Raw genomic sequence first — 24,818 nt, forward strand, 5'->3', positions numbered from 1 at the left:
CCCCTTTGTTGTTTTTACTAACGCTTGATAATAGTGAATATATTATTAAGTTTGATTGAAGTTTTGATTTTTAATATAATTACACTATTATTATTATTATTGTTAGTATTTGAATGTTCTAGAGAATGGGCGGGCCTTATAATAAGGCTTGTTTCACACCCATTTGGACAAAAGAGCGTGGCAGAAGTTGAGAAACAATCGTTTGATACACTCGGTTCATCCTCAATTGTCCGGACACATGTGACAAGACGAGTGACCAGTTCCACTTTTCTAATGTTTTGTGTTCAGAGCATTGTGAAACCGCCCAAATGTTTTTTGCTTATTACTTGGGCTCTTTGCCCTCACGTGTAGGGAGCATTGTGAAACCGCCCAAATGTTTTTTGCTTATTACTTGGGCTCTTTGCCCTCACGTGTAGGGAGGAGGACAGGAGCTTTGAAAAATTCAAGTGTCTTTGTGCTGGGATGGGGAAAAAGGACGAGGAGGTGAGCTTGGAGGGGAAACGCACGCTGCTCGTGCCGTACAAGCGGGAACACGTGCCCACGTACCATTCCTGGATGCAAGACCCCGGCCTCCTGGAGGCCACGGGCTCCGAGCCCCTCACTCTCGAGCAGGAGTACGAGATGCAGCACTCCTGGACTGTCGATCCCTTCAGTCAGTACTTCGTCCGCCATTGTCATATCATCTCATGCCAGAAGACGAAACACACCCTTTCTCATTGTTTCTTCTTCAAAGAAGTATAAAGGAAAAACGAAAAAAACAACCCGAGGCCATAACCTGATAGTTCAATGCACTTGCAGAATGCACTTTCATCGTCCTGGACAAAGACAGAATCAATGGACAGTGGCGTTTGCATGATCCTCATGAAGAAGGTAGACTCATAATCAAAGTTGTTTCTAGCCCTTCAAGGAAAACTTAGGGATCTTGCTCTTTAAGGATACCTTAGAGTGATCAGTGGACATCAGGATAGCTTTTAGACGATAGTATGGACATTGGAATAAACCGACTGTATTATATGGTCTCCCTTCCTGAGGGTGTTAGTGTTCCAGACAAGGCAGAAAATAAATTTTCAGGGGCTTCAACTCCTAGGACTGACTGTATTAAACGGCTTATGTAAGGTGTGCAGATCCCATCGGTAGTAGGATAAACACAATATGACTTCTTTATGTAGTAATAAGTTGTTCACATGCATGGTGCACAAGGTTTTTTCATAGACGTTCTCCATTTGCAGCAATGGCAGGAGTGGAATGTGCACTTCGGCTTGAGTCTTCTATCTTGCGTGCATGACTTGTACAAGCACTCAAGGGCACTTTGATCACGAAAAAATGTCACTTAGGGGATCTACCATGCATACACGATATAACATTTTCAACTGCAGCTTGACTGCTTGAACAAATACGTTTTTGCATCAAGTGGGGTTGTTTGTTTCAACATCAACTGCTGAAGATGGTGCAAGCTAAGATGGCATTACAACATGAGGGGAGCCAAAGCACCAAGGTGCTCTAGACTATGTACAAGAGAAAAGATGCTCTTCTACAAGTGTGAAAATGAGGAGCTTGAGCAATTGATGCCATTTTACGTGAGAAAGATGAAGAAAATGGAGATAGTGTACGTGCTCTACCAACTTGCTCAATATGTTAGGTAGCTTGATAATTCAAGGATGACATAGGCTCTCAAGAGTTGTCCAAATGAGCAACCAATGAAGTCTCCAAATAATCAAGTCAATTATTGGAAGTATCACATCACTAGTGAGGCTTGAAGTTGCAATTGGAGTGATAGTACAAATGTAGGAGTGAGTGTGTCACATGCCTTTTTATAGGCTGCAAATTGGATGACATTAAAGGAAAGATAGGCCGATTATCGTGTAAATACAGACGTGCATATGTACACACATACATAGTTCAACTTCAGACTCTGAGTCTTCAATTATTGGGCATGGATCTCGAGGTAGCTGAGAAACCCTAAGTGTTGTTGAAAATTAGGGTTTCACTAGCAAATATCAGTGTTGCTCTTCACCAATGGCTAAAATATGCTGACAATTGTTGAGGGAATGTTAGAGAAGAGAGTGAAAATTAGTTGAAGAGAGAATCTTTTGAATGCTAGCTCTAATGGCAACTTTGATGGCGTCAATAGCTTTGAAAGGGGGTATGACCATGGCGTGACTAGCTCTAATGGCGAGTTTGATGGTACCAATGGCTTTGAAAGGGGGTATGACCATGGCGTAACTAGTGAGCCCTTCTCTTTTGGCATCACCTCTCATTGAGGAGGAGAAGGAAACTTGCTGTTTGTGTCTTGTCACGTTGCATGATTAGGTATCGCTTGTCTTAGAGCTAATTTGGCAACCCCAAAATGCACCAATATCCATCGACCTAGCTTGAACGATCCTTCTTTAGCTTTTGAATGGCCGTCTCCACAATCAACCAGCCCCAAACAACCATCTCTAAGCTTGTATGGGCAAGTTTGCCAAGTGGCAGCCTTCCATAAGTAATATTGAGCATCAATTAATTAATTTTTGAAATTAAATTTATGAAAATCAATTAATTGTCCAATTGACCTTGCCCACTAATTGGTCAATGCCCATCTTCATTTAATATGCTAATCAGTTTGAAACTTTAAGTTGTTCTCAACATTAATTGGCCTTGGACAAGCGTTAATTTATTAATCAATGCCTAGTCATAATGTCATCATAGGATATTTTGAAGGCGCAATTAATGTCTCAAGTTCAAACTAATATTAGGCCCAACATAACTTAATGCAACTTTTACCAATGTCACCCATTGTATACTTAGGTACTTAGGTTGTCATTGTGACTTAACTAACTTGCACTTCACTTGTGCACCTTACAAGTGCATAACTTAATAAATGCCAAGGCTAAGCATTAAAAGTACATGTCCCATGATAGACCTCCCCTTTGAAATCCTTCTAGTTGTCCCTAATTGCATTGCAGTGATACAAATGTAAAGAAATACTTGCCAACAAATAACAAACACAATTGTATGATAAAGCACAAATTGATAAAGAACACAATTAGGGAATAACTTCAAGGGCAACAAACATTGAAGAAGATAATGAACGAATGAGATGCTCAATGTAGCAAACACATTATGTAAAGGTGAAATATTGACCCTTGAACTTCCATATCTTCTAGGATCGGGGTAGAGGGAGGGTATAAGCTAGAGAGTGTATGGCACTCTAACGGATCCCAAAATGTAGTAGACAGCCTTCGAAGAAGTTTGGCAGTAGCAAATGTAGCAGTGTGAAGGTGGATTAGTGTGACAAGCAGATAGAGGAATGTAGGAAATTTGCAAACCTAGCTTGGTATGCTGATGTCGTAGCCATGCGAGAGCTAAATTGGTTAAGACAGGCTATAGAAATGTGGCAAGCTTGCAGATAGCAAATGTAAGTACAATTGATGACGTGGCAAGTTACGATAGCAGATTTGAGTTGAATGTAGGCTGTGCAGTGATCAACAACAGTAAATGCAAGAGTTTAGACATAGACAACAGGTTGAAACTAGTCACCAACAAGAGAAGAGAGGTTGGACAATAGGTGCCAAGTCTAGATAGTAGTGAATGATAGCTTGAACCGAGATATCCTATGCAAACAGGGTGTGGATTATAGAGACGAGTGCCGTAAAGATATGCTAGGGTTTGCATTGAGAAAACACAAAATGAACACGTTTGAAACATGATAACTTAGAGAGTAACCTTAGATAGTAACGCAATAAGCGCAAACCCTGAATCCTAAATGCAAAACACAAAAACACAAACACAAGCAGAGAAGAAAGAGAACTTTGAAGTGAATGAATCAATGCTGTAAATGAACGAGAGAATGCTCAAGGGTAGAGCTGTCCAATGGTTGGTGGCTCTTGTAGGAGCGGGTTGAGGGAGGGGTCGCTATGTATTATCCACTGGAGATGGATCTAGATTGCAGTAACCACAATTCGAAGTAGAGATGTGTGTTGTCCATTGGAGATGGATCTCGAGTGCAGTAATCCCCAATCGAAGCAAAGGATGATGAAGAAAAGTGCTGAAAACACAAAAACGACCTGTTGTAGATGTGAATGCAAATCAAGCCAATGTTGGAAATGGAAGGGTAGATGGTTGGAAATTGAAATGTAGTAGTCTTTGGGGCTTGAACTAGTAAATGCAACAATGTAACCGCCTGAAAATGATGGTAGTTGATCACCAACAATAGTGGGAGGTTGGACAAAAATTGTAGACCATGTAGCAATAGTCATTGGGGGTTGGACAACTAGTGGACAAGGGCTTATATGGCCAAAACCTAAAAGACAAGGATAGATTGAATGGAGGGTAGCTTGTCTATTTATAGATGCAAAAGGATCCTCCCAAATTAGGGTTTTGTTAATGGGACGCAGAAGCTCTCTAGGACCGAGCACCCTTTAATGAAACTTTTGGTAATGTACATGTTTTGGGGCTGTTTTAAAGAGGTAATTGGTTTGCAATGCATTTTTAGCTCAATACCACCCTTAGACCCAAAACTAGAATCAAGAAGGGAATGGAAGAAAAGCTCAAGTCCATTTATACTCGAAGGCATCCCACCCCAAAACAATGAGAGCATTGGACAAAGGGTGCATGTTGGCTGCTCAGTGGCCTACCAAGCATAGAAACAAGAAATGGCCGGAACGGCCCCTCGGCGCGCGGAATCGCCGTCCCCGGCACGAAGCCGTCATGGGACGCGTTGCAAATCTGTGGAACGTTCCCTGTCCCTTTTTAGATAGGGAATGCAGTAGGGAACGCCGCAGAGTCACAGACGATCGGGTGGGAGCAACAGTGGGCCGAAGGTAAGTGGGTGCCCACTGCCACGTGGCGTTCCCTGTCCCGTTTCAGATAGGGAATGCAGGTAAGTGGGTGCGACGTTGCGTTCCCTGTTCCGTTTCAGACAAGGAATGCAGGTAAGTAGGTGCCACATGGTGTTCCTTGTCCCGTTTCAAACAGGGAAGGCAGTAGCATTCCTAGCGTTCCCTGTCTGAAACGGGATAGGGAACGCCATTCCCTTCTCTTGAGACTCGAGTTCTCACTTCTCTTGAGCCATTTTTATTTCAATTTTCAGCCTGAAATGGCTTCATCTTCCCGCCCCGCTCGTTGGGGCTGGTGTTGAGGAAGAAGGTCTGATGATTGGTCATGGTGGGAAAAAGTAAATGCTAACCGCCCCTTGAGTGGTGGAGGATCTTGACCATGGACTTGCAAGCTTTGCCCATACAAGCGAACTAGTGGAGCAAACAAGGTAATCCATTGAGCCGAGCATTTGTATTTCAAATTTTTATTGATTTTAATTTTTCAAAGTTACTTAAATATTAGAATATGAAATACCAATTGCCACTTGTTCCGTTTTATGCATAATCAGGTCCGAGCTCATATTCTACATGAGCCAAATTCAAAGGTATAGTTTTGTCCGAATGTGACATTGGAGAAGCAAAGGGAGCTTCATGATCGTGTAGCAGGCCAACAAGCTTACCTTGCATCTAGACCACGATGTGTTGCAGTTAACCCTGCAACTTTTGTGACACCATCCCCATCAGATGTGTCTAGAGCAAGGTCAATATCAAGAAGTGCTACCTCCACACCTACTGCAGGCATTGCATTGGCCATGGCATCAACAGTGCCACATGTTGTACGTAGATAGAGCACACTTGATGCTAGTTGGGATCCCAAGAATAAGGAAGAGGTGGATACATTAGTAACACGTTTCGTTGGTTAGCTTCTCTTGTTTGGAGCAATTGTGGAGTATATACGCTCACATTGCTTCAAAGAAGAGGAACTGTCTTGGTGTGGAGAGGGCAAACGATCTAGTATTCGTTAGTGCTAGTTTGAGGATGTTATGTTATAGTATGATAACAAAGCCCGATCCATTCACAGAGTGGGAGATGCAGCAAGAAGAGGAGACACATGCTGATGTTGAGAAAGATGCAACAATTCATGGTACACATGATGATGAGGCTGGTAGTTCAGGAGTAGCTAGAGCAGCCTCAGATCATGATGATGATCTTTGATTTTGTTTACTTATCATGAGTCTCATGATACATGACACATGTATATTGTATATGATATTATGATCATTGATTTAGTTTACTTATCATGAGTCTCATGATACATGACACATGTACATTGTATATGATATTATGATCATTGATGGCAGTGTGACACTTGGGCTGTTGTGCCATGCCGATATTATATTTGTACTTGCATTCTTGCAGTTGTCCTTTGGGCTTTTTTGACATGCCGCATTTTGCTTCAGTCTAGAGATTAGACTTTATATTTGTAGAGTCTTTTTTGGGGCAATGAGCATGTTCTTTTAAAGATTAGACTTCATATTTGTAATCTTTTATGTTTTTTGGCAATGGGACCATAGGCATGTTATTTCAGCTTAGACTTTAAAGTTTAGTTCATTGTTCATTGTTTTATCATTTATTGTATATGTATTATGCATTTTATAATAGAATAGATAACCTCTTGAGCCTTGTAAGTCGCAATTCAATTTCTCATGAGTAGTTTTAGAATGATGTATGATATCTTAAAGTTAAAACTTAAAATGATTTGTCCTTGTGGATTATATACCTTGGTTTTAACACTCTAGAGTCCACATGGATTATGAGTGAAATGTTAAATTTGTTTTCATGAAGTTTAATTTTTTAAATGCTGTTCTTGTTTCCACGTCCCCATTCCCTAGGTTTGGCGTCCCCATCACCGTCCTTGTCCCTGTTCCCGTTCCCCGTTTCATGTTTCTATGTTACCAAGACTATAGAGATGATGGTTGTCTGATTGAGGGAGCCCAAGTGATCACCCCAGTGAGGCCAAGGCATCAGACAAAGTGTGCTCATCGACTGCCCAGTGGCCTATTAAGACCTGCAAAGGCAGATGGAACCACAATGAACTCTTCTTTTTCTTTGGATTGAGAATAGATAGTTGTGGTGTGTCGAGTAAGTATGCCTTGTGGCGAGAATGAAAAGAGATAGCTAGGTCCAAAACATCATAAACATACTAGCTATCCAAACTACTTGACGGTGTTGTTGAGGAAGTAGAAGGGTGAAGAAGTATGGTGGTGTCACGAGGACATGAAATTTTATTGCTTTGCTTAGCATCTAATTAGAGCTAATCAAATGTGCTAATGTGACTTGCACATGTGAGGTGACAGTTAATTATTTTACAGAGTGGAACCTTGGACCGCTAAATATTAGTTGATACCAAAGGCAAAAGTTGCAATAAGTTATGTATGACAGTACTAGGTGGTACCCGGTGTCAGATATGGGTCTAGACCAACTTACTGGCCATTAATGTCAGTGGTTTCTAGGCACTAGAATAATTGATAAATTAAATCTTAGAATTAGTCTTTTGAAAATTAATTTAATAAGCTGGATAATGCTAGAAAATGGGATTGGAAGGTTGCCACTTAGCAAAACATACCCATGGAAGTGGAAGAAACGCTTTTGGGGGCTGGTAGAAGTCTATTCCAACCCTTGTGAGAGAGGAGGCGGCTACTAGAGAGAAAGGAGATGCTAATGATGTGATTTGCAGCCACTAGGGACCATTCCTACAGCAAGTGATAACAGTTTGGAGCTCTCCAGGAGTAGATGACAATAGCAGTAAACCTGAAATGCAAAATGCAAAACACAAAAGCACAAACATAAACAAAGAAGAAAAAGAACTCAAAAGAGAATGAATCAATGCTGTAAATGAATGAGAGAATGAACATAATGCTCAAGGGCAAAGCTGTCCAATAGTTCATGGCTCTTGTGGAACCAGGTTGAGAGAGGTGTCCTTGTGTGTTTTCCACTGGAGATGGATTCTGAGTGCACTGACCACTAGTTGAAGTAGAGGATGATGAAGAAAAGTGCTGAAAACACAAAAATGACCTGATGTAGATGCAAATGCAAATCAGGCTGATGTTGGAAATGGAAGGGCAGCAGGTTGGAAACCAAAATGCAGCAGCCTTTGGGGCTTGAACTGCTCACCATTCAATCTATCTTGGTTTTGCGAGTTTTGGCTATCAGCTCTCTTCCACTAGCTTTTTCTGGCATTTTTCTTTAGTGACCAACATTAAATGCTGTTCGGCCAACATTTTTAGCACCTATTGGTGTAGGTCGGCCAAATTTGGGTATTCATGGCTATTTATAGCCAACCTTCCCTACTTGGCAAACACACACACTCTTAAGTCTTCAATCTTCCCTTTGCAGGTGCACACTCCGACACTCCGATTCTCTGTGCTTGGTGCTGTCATCGTCATCAGCTTGATCTGGTGTCCTCACTGACGCTTTGGGCTGTGTGCGAGGACTGATCAATCCATCTCCATTGTATCAACATTCTTTTTCAGTTGGTGTAGTATACTTCCTTCATCTTCTACTTCTTCTCTCTCTCTCTCTCTCTCTCTCTCTGTGTGTGTGTTCATATTTCTCTTTCGTCGTGCACTCTCACATGGTATCATTGCTTAAGTGAGGACATAGTCTGGAGATTTCTTGCAAAAGAGTAGGTTTTCATCGCGAAGAAGCAGCTAGATCTTCAAAATGCAGATTTTCTGCCTACGTTTATAGCTTGTACAGGTGGTCCAGTGTCCGTTTGATCTTGTTGACAGCTAGGCGACAATCTCCAGGACCCAGCCTTTAGGCATCAGGTGGCATCTATTTCTGCATTTTGTAGAAAACACAAATTTGTATTTTCCAGGTGTCCACATCTTGGTGTAGGTCATAGCATTCCGGTGTAGGCGGCAGCATCTTGGTGGCAGGCGACAGCTTTTCCCTGATAGATGATGCGTCTGCAGCCTGTGTAACTGAGTGCCTTCTATCTTTCTTGCTGTCTCCATCAAAATGCAAAATCCTGGGTGATTGCAGGATCGAAGATGTCTTACCAGCTTACGAGCTTTGATGACTCAAAGGAGGAGCTTCTTTCCAAACATTCTTTTGTTTGGAGACACGATTATTGCGATTATAGTTAGTGAGAGGAGTCCCCTATTGGCACCAGTCCCCCTTCTATTAATCCATCATAGAAGGCTCGGTTCGAAGTGAATATGCCATCCTTGATACCCTCGGTATAGGTGCTTGTTTTACCTTCATTGCCCAAAGAAGACAAACTCCATGGTTCGAACTACTCGTTGTGGTCATGTAAGGTGGAGTGCATACTCGACACTTTTGATCTTTGGGCTTTTGTTTCAGATTCCATCCGTTGTCCTAAGGAGGATCCAATAGATGGGACTTCTATGGACCGAGTAGCCTTGTGGGATTAGTTGAACTCTCGAATCCGATCCTTTCTCTTTATGAATTTGCAGGATTCTGTCCTTGTGTATGCTCACAGGTTGAAGACTACGGCGGAAGTGTGGAAGAAGCTTGTGTCTTTGTATCAACATAGGACGTTTGCCCACAAGATTTTCCCTAAGAAGAGTTGCAAATGCTTAGTCTTGATGATTCCTTCTCTATGAAGAAGCACATCATGAAGATTGAGGACATGAGAGGTGAGCTTGCCTCTCTTGGTTGGATGATATCCTTTGAAGACATGGCTACGATCCTTCTGACTTACCTATCATCTCCTTGGTTCGATGTCTTCTACACCGACCTTATCATGTGGAGGACTTGTGAGACACTCTTATGGGAGGAGCTTTCATTGCTTGTCTTGGAGCACAATGAGCAACTCAGAGAGGTTGGGGCCAATGGTTATGGCTCCACCAGGACCTTTACTACTGGCATAGGTAGAGGGAAGAAGACGAAGGCACAGCCAAGGACAAGAAGCAAGAGGATAAGTGTTAGCAGATATGTTAGCTCATGTATGAGTTTGAGCTGCAGAGGCTTGGGCACATTATTTAGGGTATTTAGGCATTTTTTAATTGTCATTTTATGGTCATATTGGGAATTATTGCTGGACCACCAGCATTAAATGCTGGCTGGCCTGACATATTTTATAGCATTATTTGTGCCTATTTATTCTAGCCTTCTCCTCCTCAGTTGGTCAGTTTACCACTTGGAGTTCCTGTGGAGAGAGGTGCCGGTGCCCACACAACCAGTGACTCACTATTGTATGTGACAGTCTCGGGTCTGATATATGGATTCTATTTCCTGAGCATACATCTGAGTTCTCATTTGTATTGTGTTTTGTCTTTCCCTTTCTCTTTTGTCTTGTGTTTCAGCAGTTTTTTACAACTTATGTGTATGCTTCCATTGCTGCACCACTTTTGACATGGTATTAGATTTTAGGATTTGTGCTCATGCTGTGTTTTCTTGTTGATTTGAGGACTGTTTTTGCCCTTGCTGATCAGGTGACTGCTGCTCCATACAGGTGACTTGTTTTACCTGCGTTTTCTGCAGATTTGCCCTTGTCTATTGTCTACAGCCCCTCTGCTGCCTGCGTTTTTAGTTTTCAGGCTGCCGCAACAATTTTTGAGCCTGTTTGTGATAGTACTCAGGTTGTGTTTTGGTGTTCTTGACTCCTTCTTGGCTGGGTGATTGTACCTTCAGGCCTTTTTTGCTGTTTTTGGCAGTTTTGATAGATTTTTTGACTTTTTGCAACAGCTTTTGTCTTCTTTTGGTCAGATTTTGGGTTATACTATATGTGAACTCTTGTTTTTTGCAGTTTGTGCTCGTGTTTTGGTTGTGTTTCCTCTCCAAATACCTTCTCTTCTCTACTTCTCTTCTAAATCCTCTACTGATGGCTCCTCCATGCACATCCACTGATGATACATTACATGGAGGATTAGGTGAGGCTCTTGTTGCTTCAGAGAGGGGTTTGAAGATGAAGAAGTCGAAGGCCCAGTGTTACCACTGTGGCAAGAAGGGTTACTTGCGGAAGGACTACAAAGAGTTAGCGGCTTCCAAGAAGAAAATGGAGCAGAAGACGAAGCAGGATGCGGATGACTTTGACAAGTCATCATCTGCATCAGATTCTGACTCGGATCCTCCAGCCAAGGCGCAGTAGGGATCCTCTTCTTCGGATCGTGGGAAGGGCTTGGTGGCCCCTTCCTTAGCTACTTTCTATTGGTGGTGATGAGGTCATCCCTGACGACTCTCCAGTGCGAGAGAGGGAGTATGAGAGGGTGGTGAGATGGGGCAGCCGTACCTCATCTATATTTCTATACAAATGCACAGGATCCAGAGAGGGATGTCCTTGACGCATCGACTAAAGTCTGGTAGGTTCAAATCCTGGAGCTGGGATTGACATCCATGTTCATGATGGGCTGGTTATTTGACAGAGAGCGGGTGGCTTTCGTCTGGAGCTCACATGAGGGGACACTTTGGTAGTTTGGCCAAAGGAGGGGGATCCATGGTCATTTATGCTTTGCAGCATTGGTGACAGGATGGTCACGTGTGCTACTTCAGAGGCATTGTTGACAGATATTGAGAGTTGCTATGATCTTCTCTATTTTCCGGAGCTGGTACGATTGACATTGATATCGGGTTTTCTCCGAGGCACCTTGGTGGTGGCTTGATCACCCACTGCTTGGGTATCCATGGTTCTACTTGGTGGTTCTATGTTGTATGATTTATGATTCATTCTCATTGTACCATTGTATTGTATTAGATCACCCATAATCTGAGAGAGGATATTAGCAGATATGTGAGCTCATGTGTGAGTTTGAGCTGTAGAGGGTTGGGCACATTATTTAGGGTATTTAGGCATTTTTTAATTGTCATTTTATGGTCATATTGGGCATTTATTGCTAGCCCACCAGCATTAAATGCTGGCCAATCTGACATATTTTATGGCATTATTTGTGCCTATTTATTTTGGCCTCCTCCTCAATTGGCTTGTTCACCACTTGGAGTTCCCATGGAGAGAGGAGCCAGTGCCGGTGCCTACGCAGCCAGTGACTCACTGTTGTATGCGACAGTCTCGTGTTTGATATATGGATTCTATTTCCCGAGCATACATTTGAGTTCTCATTTGTATTGTGTTCTGTCTTTCCCTTTCTCTTTTGTCTTGTGTTTCAGCAGTTTTTTACAGCTTATGTTTACGTTCCATTGCCGCACCACTTCTGACAATAAGAAGGATGAGAAGGAGAAGAAGCCTAAGTGCTCACACTATGGGAAGGGCACTTGTCTTGAAGATAAGTGTTGGCAAAAATACCCCCATTTGAAGCCAAAGAAGAAGGATTCGAAGGATAGGAAGACTGCCGCGATGACGACAGAGTTTATCTTTGTGCATGTATTTGCTGAGGAGGACATAGCTCTTGCTTCTTCCACTCAAGAGAAGCCTTGGCTCGTTCACAGTGGAGCCTTTTTTTCACATGACCTACAGATAGGACTGGCTTCAGGATCTAAGTGCAAGAGGGGCCACCATCACCATTATTGGTAATTCTACCATTCCCGTTCAAGGAGTGGGGACTATTCCTTTATTGCTAGACATGCATTCTTCTTCGGCCATAGCTCTCTATATACTAGATTTAGGTTTTAACTTATTGTCTGTTCATGATTTTACACGGCTTAGTACCAGCGTGGTATTTACACAGGATGCGGCGACAGTGGAGGATACTTCTATAAGTGCCGTTCTTTGGACAGGGCCTTGAGGAGGGTGGGATTTACACGCTCACAACCTTAGCCGTGAGGCCTTCCCACAAGCTTGGGCTGCTTTGGCATGCTCATTATGGTCATCTAAATTTTGATGCTATACAACAGGCTTCTCAAAAGAAGACGGTGGAGGGCCTTCCTGTTTTTTCTCCTATTCACAGTTTGTGCCATATTTGTTTGCGGGGCAAGCAACATAGGCAGCCTCATCCCCAGGTTGCCACTCCGAGAGCTTCTACTCTGCTTGAGTTGGTTGATACTGACCTTTGCGTACCTATGGGCACAACCTCTCTTGGGAAGGCCAAGTATTTGATGCTGATTATAGACGACGTCTGTCGTTATGTGTGGCCTTATTTTTTGGAGTACAAGAACGAGGCGTACTCCCATTTTTGTGAGTGGAAGGTGTTTGTGGAGACTCAGACTACCTTTAAAGTTCATTACATATGAGTAGATCATGGTGGAGAGTTTACTTCTAATCTCTTTTCTTAGTTTTGCAGGGATCACGGCATTCGGGTGGAGTATACCCATCTGAATACACCTTTGGAGAATGATGTGGTGGAGCATGTGAATCGGACCATGCTAGAGATGGCCCACTGATCCATGTTGGAGTATCGAGGTCTTCCTCATACCCTTTGGGGTGAGGCAATGGCTAGTGTGGTTGATAGTTGCAATTGCTTCTCGACTTTTGTGTTAGAGGACATGACTCCCTACGAGGCTTTCTTTGGCCGAAAGCCCTCTGTATCTCACTTCTGCATATTTGGATGTGATGCATTTGTCCATGTAGACAAGAAGAAGAGGAAGACGAAGCTTGAAGTCTAGAAAGCTCATATTTGTGGACTATAGCACTACCACAAAGGGCTATTGCCTCTATGACTTGACGGTTCCCTCATCTGGCTTATTCACACTTGATCGGATGTTTCTTTTGTTGTGGCATTGTTGTCTTCTTTCATGAAGACATCCACTTAGGAGCATTGGAGAGCGACCTTGTGTGTTCTTCATTATTTACAGGGGACTCAATCCTAGGGGATCATGTATGGAGAGGGGGTTACTCTCTCTGGTTGGAGTGATTTTGACTAGGCAGGTGATGTGGATTCTTGTCGGTCCGCTACAAGTTATGTCTTCTCCTTGGATCGGGAGTTATCTAATGGAGCAGCAAGAAGTAGCCTACTGTGGCCCTTTCTTCTACAGAGGCTGAGTATTGTGTCTTATATTCTACAACTATGGAGGCACTTTGGCTTCACCACATATTGGTAGAGATTGGCTTTTCTCAGCTTGGATCTACGGAGCCGCATATCAACAACCAGAGTGCTCTAGCTCTGGCCAAAACCCCATGTTTCATGCTCGTACACAACACATCGAGGTTTAATATCACTATGTTCGAGAGCGGATCGTGGATTCTAAGTTAGCGGTGGCCTACTGTTGCACGGAAGACAACGCATCCAATCTCTTCACGAAGCCTTTGCCCTAGGCTTCTATGCCTTATCACGTGAGGTTATTGGGTCTTCAGACACTCTAGGATGTGAGAGGGGTTGTTAGCCTGCCTATATTAGTTATGTTGGGAATAAAGGGTCACCGTGCCTTTCACGGTGTTCGGGTGTGCACACCCCCTTACACGTGTACTTTATATATATATGATAAAAAACCTAAAGTGGTACACTTCGTGATTATACCCACTTTGAGTCATGCTCTCACTCTCTCTCCCTCACTCTCTACTCTGCACTCACACTCTCTCTTTGCTGAGAGAAAGCATTGCATGTCTCAATCCTTGCGCTCTTTGTCATAACAAAGTGGTATCAGAGTTGTGCAGGAGTGCACGCTTCTCGAGGTGAAGTCGGGTGACAGGGGATAGGCTGGTTAGGTGGCACATCAGCTACGAATACGTGTGACAGGTTGGGTAGTGGGGCCACAAGCAGGCAATGGGGCCACGATTCGGCACAGGCAAAGGGCTGGCAGAGATCACACTTGGTCAACAACGTCACATTTCGACTGTTCAACTTTTCATCATTTTTTAAAATTAATTTTTGAAATCTGTTCCCCTCCCAGTGATGGTTGTTCACATGTGCAAGCACGGTGTGACATTTTGAGCTGAAAAATTGGGGCTTTTCTCGGATTTGGGGATTTTGATGCAAAACAAGACAATTTGACTTAGAAATTTCGAATTTGGTGCACATTTGCACGGGAAATCTAGGGCTTTTCATATTTTAGTGAAATTTTGTCAATTTCACTGAAATTTGTGCACATCGAACTCGAGAAAATTGGGGCTTTTGCAGGATTTGATCAATTTATGCAAGAATTGCCTAGTATATGCACTTGGATACATGTATTGATGCAAATTTGGGTGGATATGCCTTCGAAAATCTGGGGCTTTTGACCTCAATTGTCAAAATTTTCATGAGAATGCATTTGGAGCAGAAATTGCAGCAGAATTTTGGGGATTTCACATGTAATTGGTGCATTGGCCTATAAATGTGGCTGTAATTGATTGTGGAGTGCAGTACCAGGCATTCTCTAATTTTGGAAATCAATTTGTAGATCTGAAATTTCTGCAATTTCTTGATTTTCACTGCTGGTTGGTACTTGAAGCATAGGTTATTTGTGTGACATTTGGACTTGCATTTGCTGACATTTGAGTCAATTTAGTGCTGCAAATCATGGCTGGAAACAGTGATAGCAGCAACCTTTTGCACATCAAGAAGCTTGAGGGTGCACACAATTTTGCAATATGGCAAAAACAGTACTACAATGTCTTGGTGTAGAAGAAATAGGTGAAGCCCATCAAAGTGAAGTGAAGAAGACCAGCAGATATGGAACAAGAAGAGTGGAATGATTTGGATGAGCTTGACGTTCTACCATAGAGCTCTTAGTGTTAGACAACTTGCTCTTTAACATTGAGAAGCTGAATTTTGCATATGAAATGTGGCAAAGACTTGAGGAATTGTATGCTTGGAAAAGTGCAGCCAACAAGGTTTATTGGCTGAAAAAGTTGATGGACCTTTGCATGAAGGAAGGTACAACCATGTTTGTACATTTGAATGTGTTCGACCTGTGCTCCTAGTAAGGCTCTTAAAAGACCTTTCCAATTTATGGATGAATCATGCTTTCGAGTAGATGCTATTCCTTTGCGTAAGAGCATGGTTCCAATGGCTAAGCAGTTTGCAGAGTGGACAAAGGCAAGTAAAGACATCTCAATGAAGAAGATACATGATGCCGAAGGTTTCCTGCGCTCGATAGAAGTTATAAGGATGTGAGGCCAGCTGGCCCTAGTAATAGGTCCGCATTGAGTCCATTAGACCAATGTGGCAAATTGAGGCAATATCAATTATCAGTTAGCTGATTGCTCTGGATTTCCACATTGATGATGAGTTTAAGGCTACTTTCTTGCTATGCACTTTGCCTGAAAGTTGGGATACTTTCAAGACAGCTTTGAGTAACTCAAATACTCAGATGCTATATTCTAATGTGGAGAGTTCTTTGTTGATGGAAGAACTTAATAGGCAAAATAAGTAAGCAAACAAGTCTTCTAATGCATTACACACTAGGGGCAGATTTCAGCAAAAGGGCAGTTCCGAAAATAGAGCACGCAACAAGTCTCGTGGCAAAAATGTGGAGTATCATCATTGTGGCAAGAACGGGCACTACAAATGGGATTGTTTTCAATTGAAGAAAGAGAGGTAAAAACAAAAACATTGAAGACAACAAGGTTGAGAAACAGGACAACCAACCTGCAAAGAAAAGTAATGTGAAGATAGAGGAGGTAAACGTAGTCACTCATGAGAATGACAGTGACAGTGATGTACTCCTTGCTTCTTTTTTGAGTGCACATGCATTGATTGTAGATTTTGATGATGACATGCATACTTGGATACTTGATTCAAGTGCGTCTTTTCATGTTACATCGCATTATGAGTGGTTTTCTAACTACAATGGTGGTGCCCGTGGTGTTGTTTACTTGGGGGATAACTATGCATGTAAAATTGCAAGTATTGGCACAATGCATAGAGGGTGCAAAATGATCAGGAGGATGTGATACTCTAGTGGAGTGTCTCACGACTGACTGTGGGGCTTGTATGGCTTGTCCTCTTTGTCAACATCATGATCCTGCACAATAGGCGGATGTTGGGCCACAACATCATCTGCAATTGCAACAGGTTGTCTAATTGGGGCTGGTTGTATTGTAACAAGAGGCTCCTTCTAAAAGATCACTGTACGTATCTCAATCACTTACTCTGGTCCCATATGCATCTTTTCCTCATGGAATATAACATCGTGGTTGCAGATAACCTTTGGAGCCTGTGGATCCCGAAGACAATAGCCCATCTCACTTGCATCCCCATATTCAAGAAAGATGTATTTGACGGACTCTGGATCCAACTTGTTGCACTTGTCTTTGGAAATATGGTAGGAAGCCTTATATCAAAAGACTCGCAAAGTGTGTATACAAGGGGAGTTTACTAGACCATATCTCCTTTGCAAATCTATCATCAAGAGTAGTGTATGTGATCTATTAATCAGATGGATAATAGTAGTAACTACCTCAGCCCAAAAATGCTGTGGTAAACTTGTTTGACTAAGCATACTACGGACTCTTTCCAAAATAGTTCTATTCATGCACTCTGCAACATCATTCTTGGGATGTACAGGGTGGTTAATTGAGACTTAATATCCCTCTTATCACAAAGTTGCTCAAAAGCCTAAGAGACATCTTCATCCCCATTGTCAGATTGTAGGCATTTCAACCTATACCTAAAGCGGTTTTCAACCATGACCCAAAAGGGCTGAAACGTAGCCAAAACATTTGATTTTTGCTTAATAGGATAGGCCCAAACCTTAATGCGAATAATGATATATGAAGGTGGCAAAGTACTTCGCGTTACCCACTGACTGACAAGGCATGGGACCACAAATATCTGAATGCACAAGAGCCAAATGCTTACCGATGTTCGTAGAACTAGACCTTTTTATGAGAGTTACATGTGTTAAGAAGATTGCTAGGGTTTGCATTGAGTATACATAGAGTGTACGACCACGACAGAAACACAAAGACACAGACACAGACACAGAGCAAAACTCAAACCCTAAACACAAAACTTAAAACTCAAACCCTAAATGCAAAACTAAAAATTCAAAACTCAAACACAAACAGAAGAAGGGAGAGAGAGAATACAACTTTGAAGTGAATGAATGCTGTAAATAAATGTAAGAGTGTACAGTGTGCTCAAGGGCAGAGCAATGTCGGAGTGTGACGTCCACCGAAGACGGATTCCAAGTTTGTGACCACCAGTCGGAGTGTAGGAGTGCTGAATAGTGAATGGTGGCAGGCTGGTTACCAAAACACAGCAGTCTGGAGGCTGGAAACTGGTAAACGCAGTAGTGTACCACCGCTTGGGGGCTGGAAACTGTGCACAGTCTGCTGTAAACAGCAGGCTGAAACAGTGTCTGAGAGTGTCATGGCCTGCAATGCTGAATACGCAGGCTAGCTGACCCTGGAGATGATGGATAGCAGGCTGAACAGCAGTCTGGGATAGTTTGGAGTAGTCGCCAACAGCTGAGAGTTGTCGCATACAGCAATGGACAGGCTGAAGTCGATGTGGCTGGACAGCAGATGGAGGCGGGCTGTAGGGTGGAAACTGGGCGCCAACAGCAGCAGAGGGTGTGTGGGTTGGTGTAACATGCAAAACAAGGATGATTGTTGAACGGGGGCAGTCTGTGTATTTATAGATGTGGAAGGGCGCCCCAAAAATTAGGGTTTCCACTAAACTTTCTCGAACCGCTCCCTGTTTTAGGGTTTCCACTGAACTCTCTCGAATCGCTCCCCGTTTTAGGGTTTTACTCTAAAAGAGTATTTTTAGTGTGTTTTGGGGCTGTTTAAGAGCTAATCGGCAAGTAATGCATATTTTAGCTCAACAACGTGTCTGCTTGCCATAAAGACAATGATCATATGAATCAAAACACGGTAACTAAGAGGATGAAGATGTTGTAAATGAGTAAGTACTTTCATTCTTTTCAAAGGCATGTGTCCAAGGCGACGATGCCATAAAGATATATATGGAAGATCGGTCATAGCCAAAACATCGTCAATAGACCTAGAGACAATCAAGGGATAGGGAGTGCCAACCTTGGCATCTCTAGCAAAAACAAGACTACCATGAGTGATCTTCCATGTAGAATCACCAAAAGATACATGGTACCTGTTAACATCTAATTGTCCAGTCAAAATAAGGATTTTAGTCAAAGCTAGGATATGATGTAAACCATGAAGCACAAAAGAAGCACCGGTATTAAATTGCAATCTAATATTACCTATACCAATGATATTCAATGTAGTGTCATCTCCCAGTCTAGCAAAACCAATAATAGTATGGTAGCTATGAAACCAATGATGATGCGGGGTAACATGGAATGAAGCCCTCGAATGAGGAAGCCAACGCTGAGAGTAAGAAGACAGAGCATTGGTCAACTGAGTACCATCAAGTGATAAAGTAGCAAGCATTTAATGATCGGAACAATACTATGATCATCATAAGATTTAGTGTTATCTTGCACGTTCCATTTGTCTTTTTCATTGTGCTTATTATTATAGATTTTATGGCACTGTGGCCTAATGTGATCCTGTTGCCCACAATAATGACATGTCAAAGAGGACTTGTGACAACCAAACTTACTATGTGATTGCCCACGAGATTGAGACTTGCCCTTGTTGAGAGTCTTTACTACGATTATTATTCTCATTTCCATCATCTCTACCTCTAATTGTAAGTGCATGAGAAGTGTCGATTGCATCAACATTCTTCATGTTCACTTTTTCTGTAAGTAAAGCATTCTCTACATCACTACATTTATAACGATCTTCAAGAGGATTAGTACACATAGCAGTACGAAATGTATCCCATGACTTTTGTAGTGTGACAAGCAAGAACAAAGACTTTATGTTATCCTCAAACTGAATGCCTTGGAAGATAAGTTGGATGAAAATAGTGGAACTCATCAAATGAGTAGACATAGGGGTGCCCTCTTTCATGTGAAGGTCCACAAGCGTCTTTAACCAATACAATTGAGATGCAAGACTTTGCTTGTTATAAAGATGACTTATCTTTTGCCATAAATTATATGCATCACCATTAGTCGAAATAATATTGAAAAACACATGCTTAGACAAAGACAATATGATAGTGGACTTGCACAACTGATTAAGCTCATTCCAATCATCTTTATCCCAATTTTTTGGCTCTATGCCCTTGGCTTTTAATGGCCTAATGTACTTCTTTTGCACCAAAACCTGTTATATTTGTGTCTTCGAATATTGAAAGTTATTGCCATCCAACTTTTTGATGTTGAAAATAGCACTATCATTGGATGCATTTGAAGTACTTGCCATTATGTCTGCAAATGATTGCAAAGTATAAGAGTATGGGCTGCTGTAAGCACAGTAAAATAGCCCCAAAATTGAGCCAAAAGTGAGAGCAAGAGGTGGGGAACAAAAGAGTATATAGCTTTCCACAATTAGTAGGCTCTAGAGTGCTCAAACAAGGTGTCTGCTCTTAAAAAAACTACTCATAAATAGTTTTTAGCTTTGTTGTCCATAAAATAGTAGTAAATGACCATATATTTGTAGGCAAATGACCAAAGGAGTAAGCTTCTAATGCTAGGAATATCTGGGTAGCGACCAGGATATATAAAATGCAACTAGCAGTGTAGCAATCAAGGATCATTGTAAAAAACATTGAGGGTGTTAGATACATAGATGCATACAATAAAGCATATTGAGCATGTGTCCACAATTGGCAACCCACAGACAATGATAGGTACTAGGTATCCAAACTCCAAAGCAAATCAGCACACAGTCATGAATCTCTACAATGAACAGTCTAACATAGACCAAAAGAGCATAACGAGTCTCCCACTGACTCAAAGAACCAAGCTTTGTAATATAAATACAAATGGTTCCCACTTGAAGCGAATCTAGAATGTCCAAGAGTACAACAAAGCTCAATACATCAAGCACACAACATTTGGGAAGCCCAAGCACATCAATGATACATCGAAGAGCATATATATCCAATATGTCTTCAAGCCACAAGGGAAGAATTACTGAAGAAAATGGTTAATATCGAAAGACATCCAATGGAGCTCAAGCTTCAAAGATTGCCTTAAACATATCTGTGCATAAACATCAATGTTGAGTATCACATAAGTACATAGAAGACCCGAACAACATGTGGACATGTAATACATAAAGCTCTGTAACCTATAAACTTGCTGTTCAAGCCAGAATTGTTGTGTTCTGTGTAAAACAGAGAGCTGAAAATTACCCATAATAACTCTATGACTGTTCAGATCTATAGTTCTCGTTGCACTCTTCGTTTCCAGCTATAGAACATCTCAATTTGATATTGTATGTAGAAGTTATAGCCAAAATATGAAAGTGCTATCAAGTTGCTATAGCTGTCCACGACTTTTGCAGCATGCTGTGTATCCACTCAAAATGGATAGAAATGGCTGCTTCTCAGCCTAGTAAGCACTCAACAAGGCTTAAGTAAGCCTTGGGAAGCTCCTCAACCAGTGTGGAACGAGTGTTGAAGGTAGCGAGGCCAATGCATACCTCAAATTGACTCAAATGGGGCTGCCATGGAAGTTGTAAGTCAATCTCTCTTCTTGCACTGAATGCAATGTTGGTGAAGCTCTTCGAATGCCCTCTCTGATACCGGTTGAAAGGTAGAGCAAGAGTGGAAGCACAAGCGAAAGCAAGAAAGAAGCAAGAGCTATGGAGGTTCAAGTTGTTAGCCTACCTATTTTAGGGTTTTCAGTCTATCATCTCTTGGTTATGAGCTCTTATTAGAGTTTGACAGAGACATGGGAGCTTTGGCATTTTAGTGTGCATTTCTTCTGTTTCTAGCACTTTTCTTATCTTTGTGAGTCGGTTTATACCTCCTGCCAGTGCTTGACTGCCCAAAATGCCACGTCACTGTTTGTTGTATTTTTCTATGCAGTCCGATTGTATTTATTGCAGCCCCATGATCATTTGCAGCAATTCAGCCAGATTTTTGGGCCATTTATGGCAGCTTGGCTAGATTTGGAGATCTATAGCTATTTATAGCTGTCAATTCCTCACTTTGGCATTTATTTTCTGCAAGTTGCTCCTTCGACTCCGGTATCCTCCTCCGTCTCTGGTGCTACTGCTGCCATCATCATTTTTAGCATGATTTGGTGCCCTCACCGACGCCTCGGGCTGTGTACAGGGATTGATCAATCCTCCCTTTTGTATTCAGCATTCATTTTCAGTCAGTGCAGATTTCTTCCTTCTTCTTCTTGCTCTCTCTCTCTTCCTTTCTCTCTGTGTTTGTATTCCTTCTTCCGTTGCGCACTCTCACATGGTATCATTGCCTAACATGAGATATAGTTGAGCCCTTTTGAAGAGGTGATCACCCGGACTTCAAAACACAGGTCCCAACCCTTGTGTTTGCTGCATAGGCAACCTCTCTTACTTGAGGCAACAGGTTGGCAGCTTTGATGATAGTCTTCTGCTTGTAGGCAACATGTTTTCTCAATAGGTGACAATCTTTTGACTTCAAAACGTAGGTTTTTGCTCCAAGGGACAAGTTTATCCCTTAGCGAATGATAGTCTTTGGCAGGAAGTGACATCATATTCTCCACAGGCAGCACATCTACACATCGGCTGTAGCTGGCTTCCTTCTGTTTCCATGCTGTTGATAACCAAACACAGTCTTTTTGGGTGATTGCAAGTTATTGAAGATGTCTTATTACTAGTTTGAATGCTTTGATGACTCAGAGAATGAGGTCTCTCATCATTCCTTTGAGAGGCAGAGAGATTATCGTGCTAGTCCTCGCGACGATTGAGAAGCACAGAGGTCACTGAGTTAGTTTGTACGGCAACCTTCTCTTCCCTCCCTCCATGTTTTTCATAGAAGACTTGGCACCATGGTCTTAATATGCCTCCGATGGCACCCTCTATGTAAGTTCCTGTACTTCCTTCTTTGCCCAAGGAGGATTACTTGGATGGTTCTAGCTATTCTCTTTGGTAATATAAGGTGGAGTGTGTTTTTGACACCTTCCACCTTTGGGAGTTTGTTTCTCATCCTGTTCCTCATCTTGTGGAGGATCCCGTAGTGGGATCAATGATGGATCGTGCTGCCTTATGGGATCAGCTCAACTTTAGAGCTAGATCCTTTCTTTTATGAGCTTGTAGAATTTTGTCCTAGTTCATGTTCGCAGATTGAAGATTGCTACGGAGGTTTGGAAGAAGCTAGTGTCTCTCTAACATTAGAAGGCGTTTGCTCACCGCATATCCCTTGAGAAGAAACTTCAGACGCTTAGTGCCAATGATTCTCCTTGCATGAAGGACCACATCAACAAATTGGAGGACATGAGAGATGAGCTTGCATCTCTTGGATGGACTATATCTTTGGAGGGCATCGCCATGATTCTATTGACATAGTTGCCATCTCCAAAGTTCGTCGATGTATTCTACACCAGTCTTCTTACTCCTCCGAGGATCCAAGATACGCTTATTTGGGAGGATCTTGCCCAACTCGACTTGGAGCATGACAAGCGGCTTAGAGATATAGGTATGAGTGGATCTAGCTCCATCAAAGCTTTTAATGCAAGTTTAGGGAGAGGAAAGAAGGGGAAGCCAGAGACCAAGAAATAGGCAGACAAGAAGGACGATTGTAGGGATCCAAGAAGTCTAAGTGCTCCCATTGTGACAAGGATACTCATCTTGAGGAGAAGTGATGGCAGAAGTATCCCCATTTGAAGCCTAAGGAGGGGTCAAAGGATTAGAAGGCCAGATCCACTATCTCAAAGTTTGTCTTCGTACACTTGCTCAAGGTGGATGATATGACACTTGCTTCTTCTTCTGAGGAGAAACCTTGACTCGTGGATAGTGGGGCCTCTTCCCACATGACTTACTGCTAGGATTGGTTTCAGGACATGAGATCTAGTGGGGGATCTGTCACCATTGGTGACAACTCTTCCGTTTCCATATGAGGAGTGGAGACCATTTCCTTCATACGCGATTGGTATACTTCTTTGGCCAAAGTCCTCTATGTACCAGATTTGGGTTTTAATCTCTTTTTTGTTTACAGTCTAACACAACTAGGTACCCGAGTCATCTTTGCCCAGGATGCGATCATAGTGGAGGATGCATCTTCAGGAGTTACTCTTTGGATATATGAGGGTGGACTTTACACACTTACGGCCCTTGCTGCTCAGTTTTCACAGGAGCTTGGACTACTTTGGCATGCTTATTATGGGCATTCAAACCTTGATGCTATTTGACAGGCTTCTCAAAAGAAGATGGAGGGACTTTCGAATTTCCATCCCATTCACACTCTTTACTCTAGTTGCTTAAGGGGCAAGCAACATAGGTAGCTTCATCCATAGGTTGCTACTCAGAGGGCTTTGATACCGCTTGAGTTGGTTTACACCACCCTTTGTGGAAATATGGGCATGGCCTCCCATGGGAAGGCCAAGTACCTTGTGTTGATCATTGATGACACTTTAGTTGTTATGTGTGGCCCTACTTCTTGGTGTACAAGAGCGAGGCGTACTCACTTCTGTGAGTGGGAGGTGTTTGCAGAGACACAAATCTCTTTCAAAGTTCACGGTGTACAAGGAAACTACGGCAACAAGTTTTCTTCCAATGTATTTTCTTAGTTTTGTAGGAAACAATGTATTTGGATGAAGTACTCTCATCCCAACACACCATTAGAACATGATATAGTGGAGCGTGCCAATCTAATCATGCTCAAAATGGCCCGATCGATATTGGAGTATAGGAGTTTTTCCCATTCCTCAGTGGCCATTGCAGCTTATATCTGCAATAGCTCTCCTACTTCGGCATTGTAGGATATGACTCCCTACCAAGCTTTCTTTAGGAAGAAGCCTTCAGTTTCCCAATTTCGTTTCCTTGGGTAAGAGGCATATGTCCATGTAGACAAGAAGAAAAGAGGGAGCAAACTTGATTCGAAGTCAAAGAAGCTTATCTTTGTGGGCTACAACACGACCACGAAGGGCTATTGACTCTATGACCTACAGACTCCAAAGATCGAGGTGAGTAGGGATGTGATCTTTGATAAGGTTGTGGCCTCTGAAGATTTGATTGATGGTTCTTCTGATACAAGTGGTTCTTCATTATCGATTGATGCCCCCCCAAACCATCAGCTCCTTCCTTTCTTTCTAGGTTACCCCTTTGCATCCCTTCTTCGTTTGTGACTCCTTCCTCTCCTTTCTCTTCTCCCTTATCTTCTTCCCTTCCACCTTTGATGGCTTCTTCATGTACTATCTCCTCCTCGAGTATTT

The 24,818-nt window shown here is 42.3% G+C and overlaps 1 protein-coding gene across 2 annotated transcripts in view; it reads left to right on the forward strand.

The window, feature by feature from the left end:
- Positions 1-415: 415 nt before the first annotated feature.
- Positions 416-24,818, forward strand: part of LOC148016505 (Acyl-CoA N-acyltransferases (NAT) superfamily protein) — a 69,087-nt gene continuing 44,684 nt past the window's right edge. Inside the window, exons 1-2 of one of the 2 annotated variants that reach the window (XM_087664611.1) lie at positions 416-652; positions 799-870. In XM_087664611.1, the coding sequence (XP_087520737.1) occupies positions 463-652; positions 799-870 (262 nt within the window). In that variant the 5' untranslated portion in view covers positions 416-462. The remainder of the gene's footprint in view (positions 653-798; positions 871-24,818) is intronic. The other variant, XM_087664612.1, reaches the window with a different exon arrangement.

Source organism: Lygodium microphyllum, chromosome 23 (genome assembly GCF_053477565.2).
Source record: "Lygodium microphyllum isolate KBCC chromosome 23, Lygodium_microphyllum_v1.1.10, whole genome shotgun sequence".
In the NCBI taxonomy this organism is placed as follows: domain Eukaryota; kingdom Viridiplantae; phylum Streptophyta; class Polypodiopsida; order Schizaeales; family Lygodiaceae; genus Lygodium; species Lygodium microphyllum.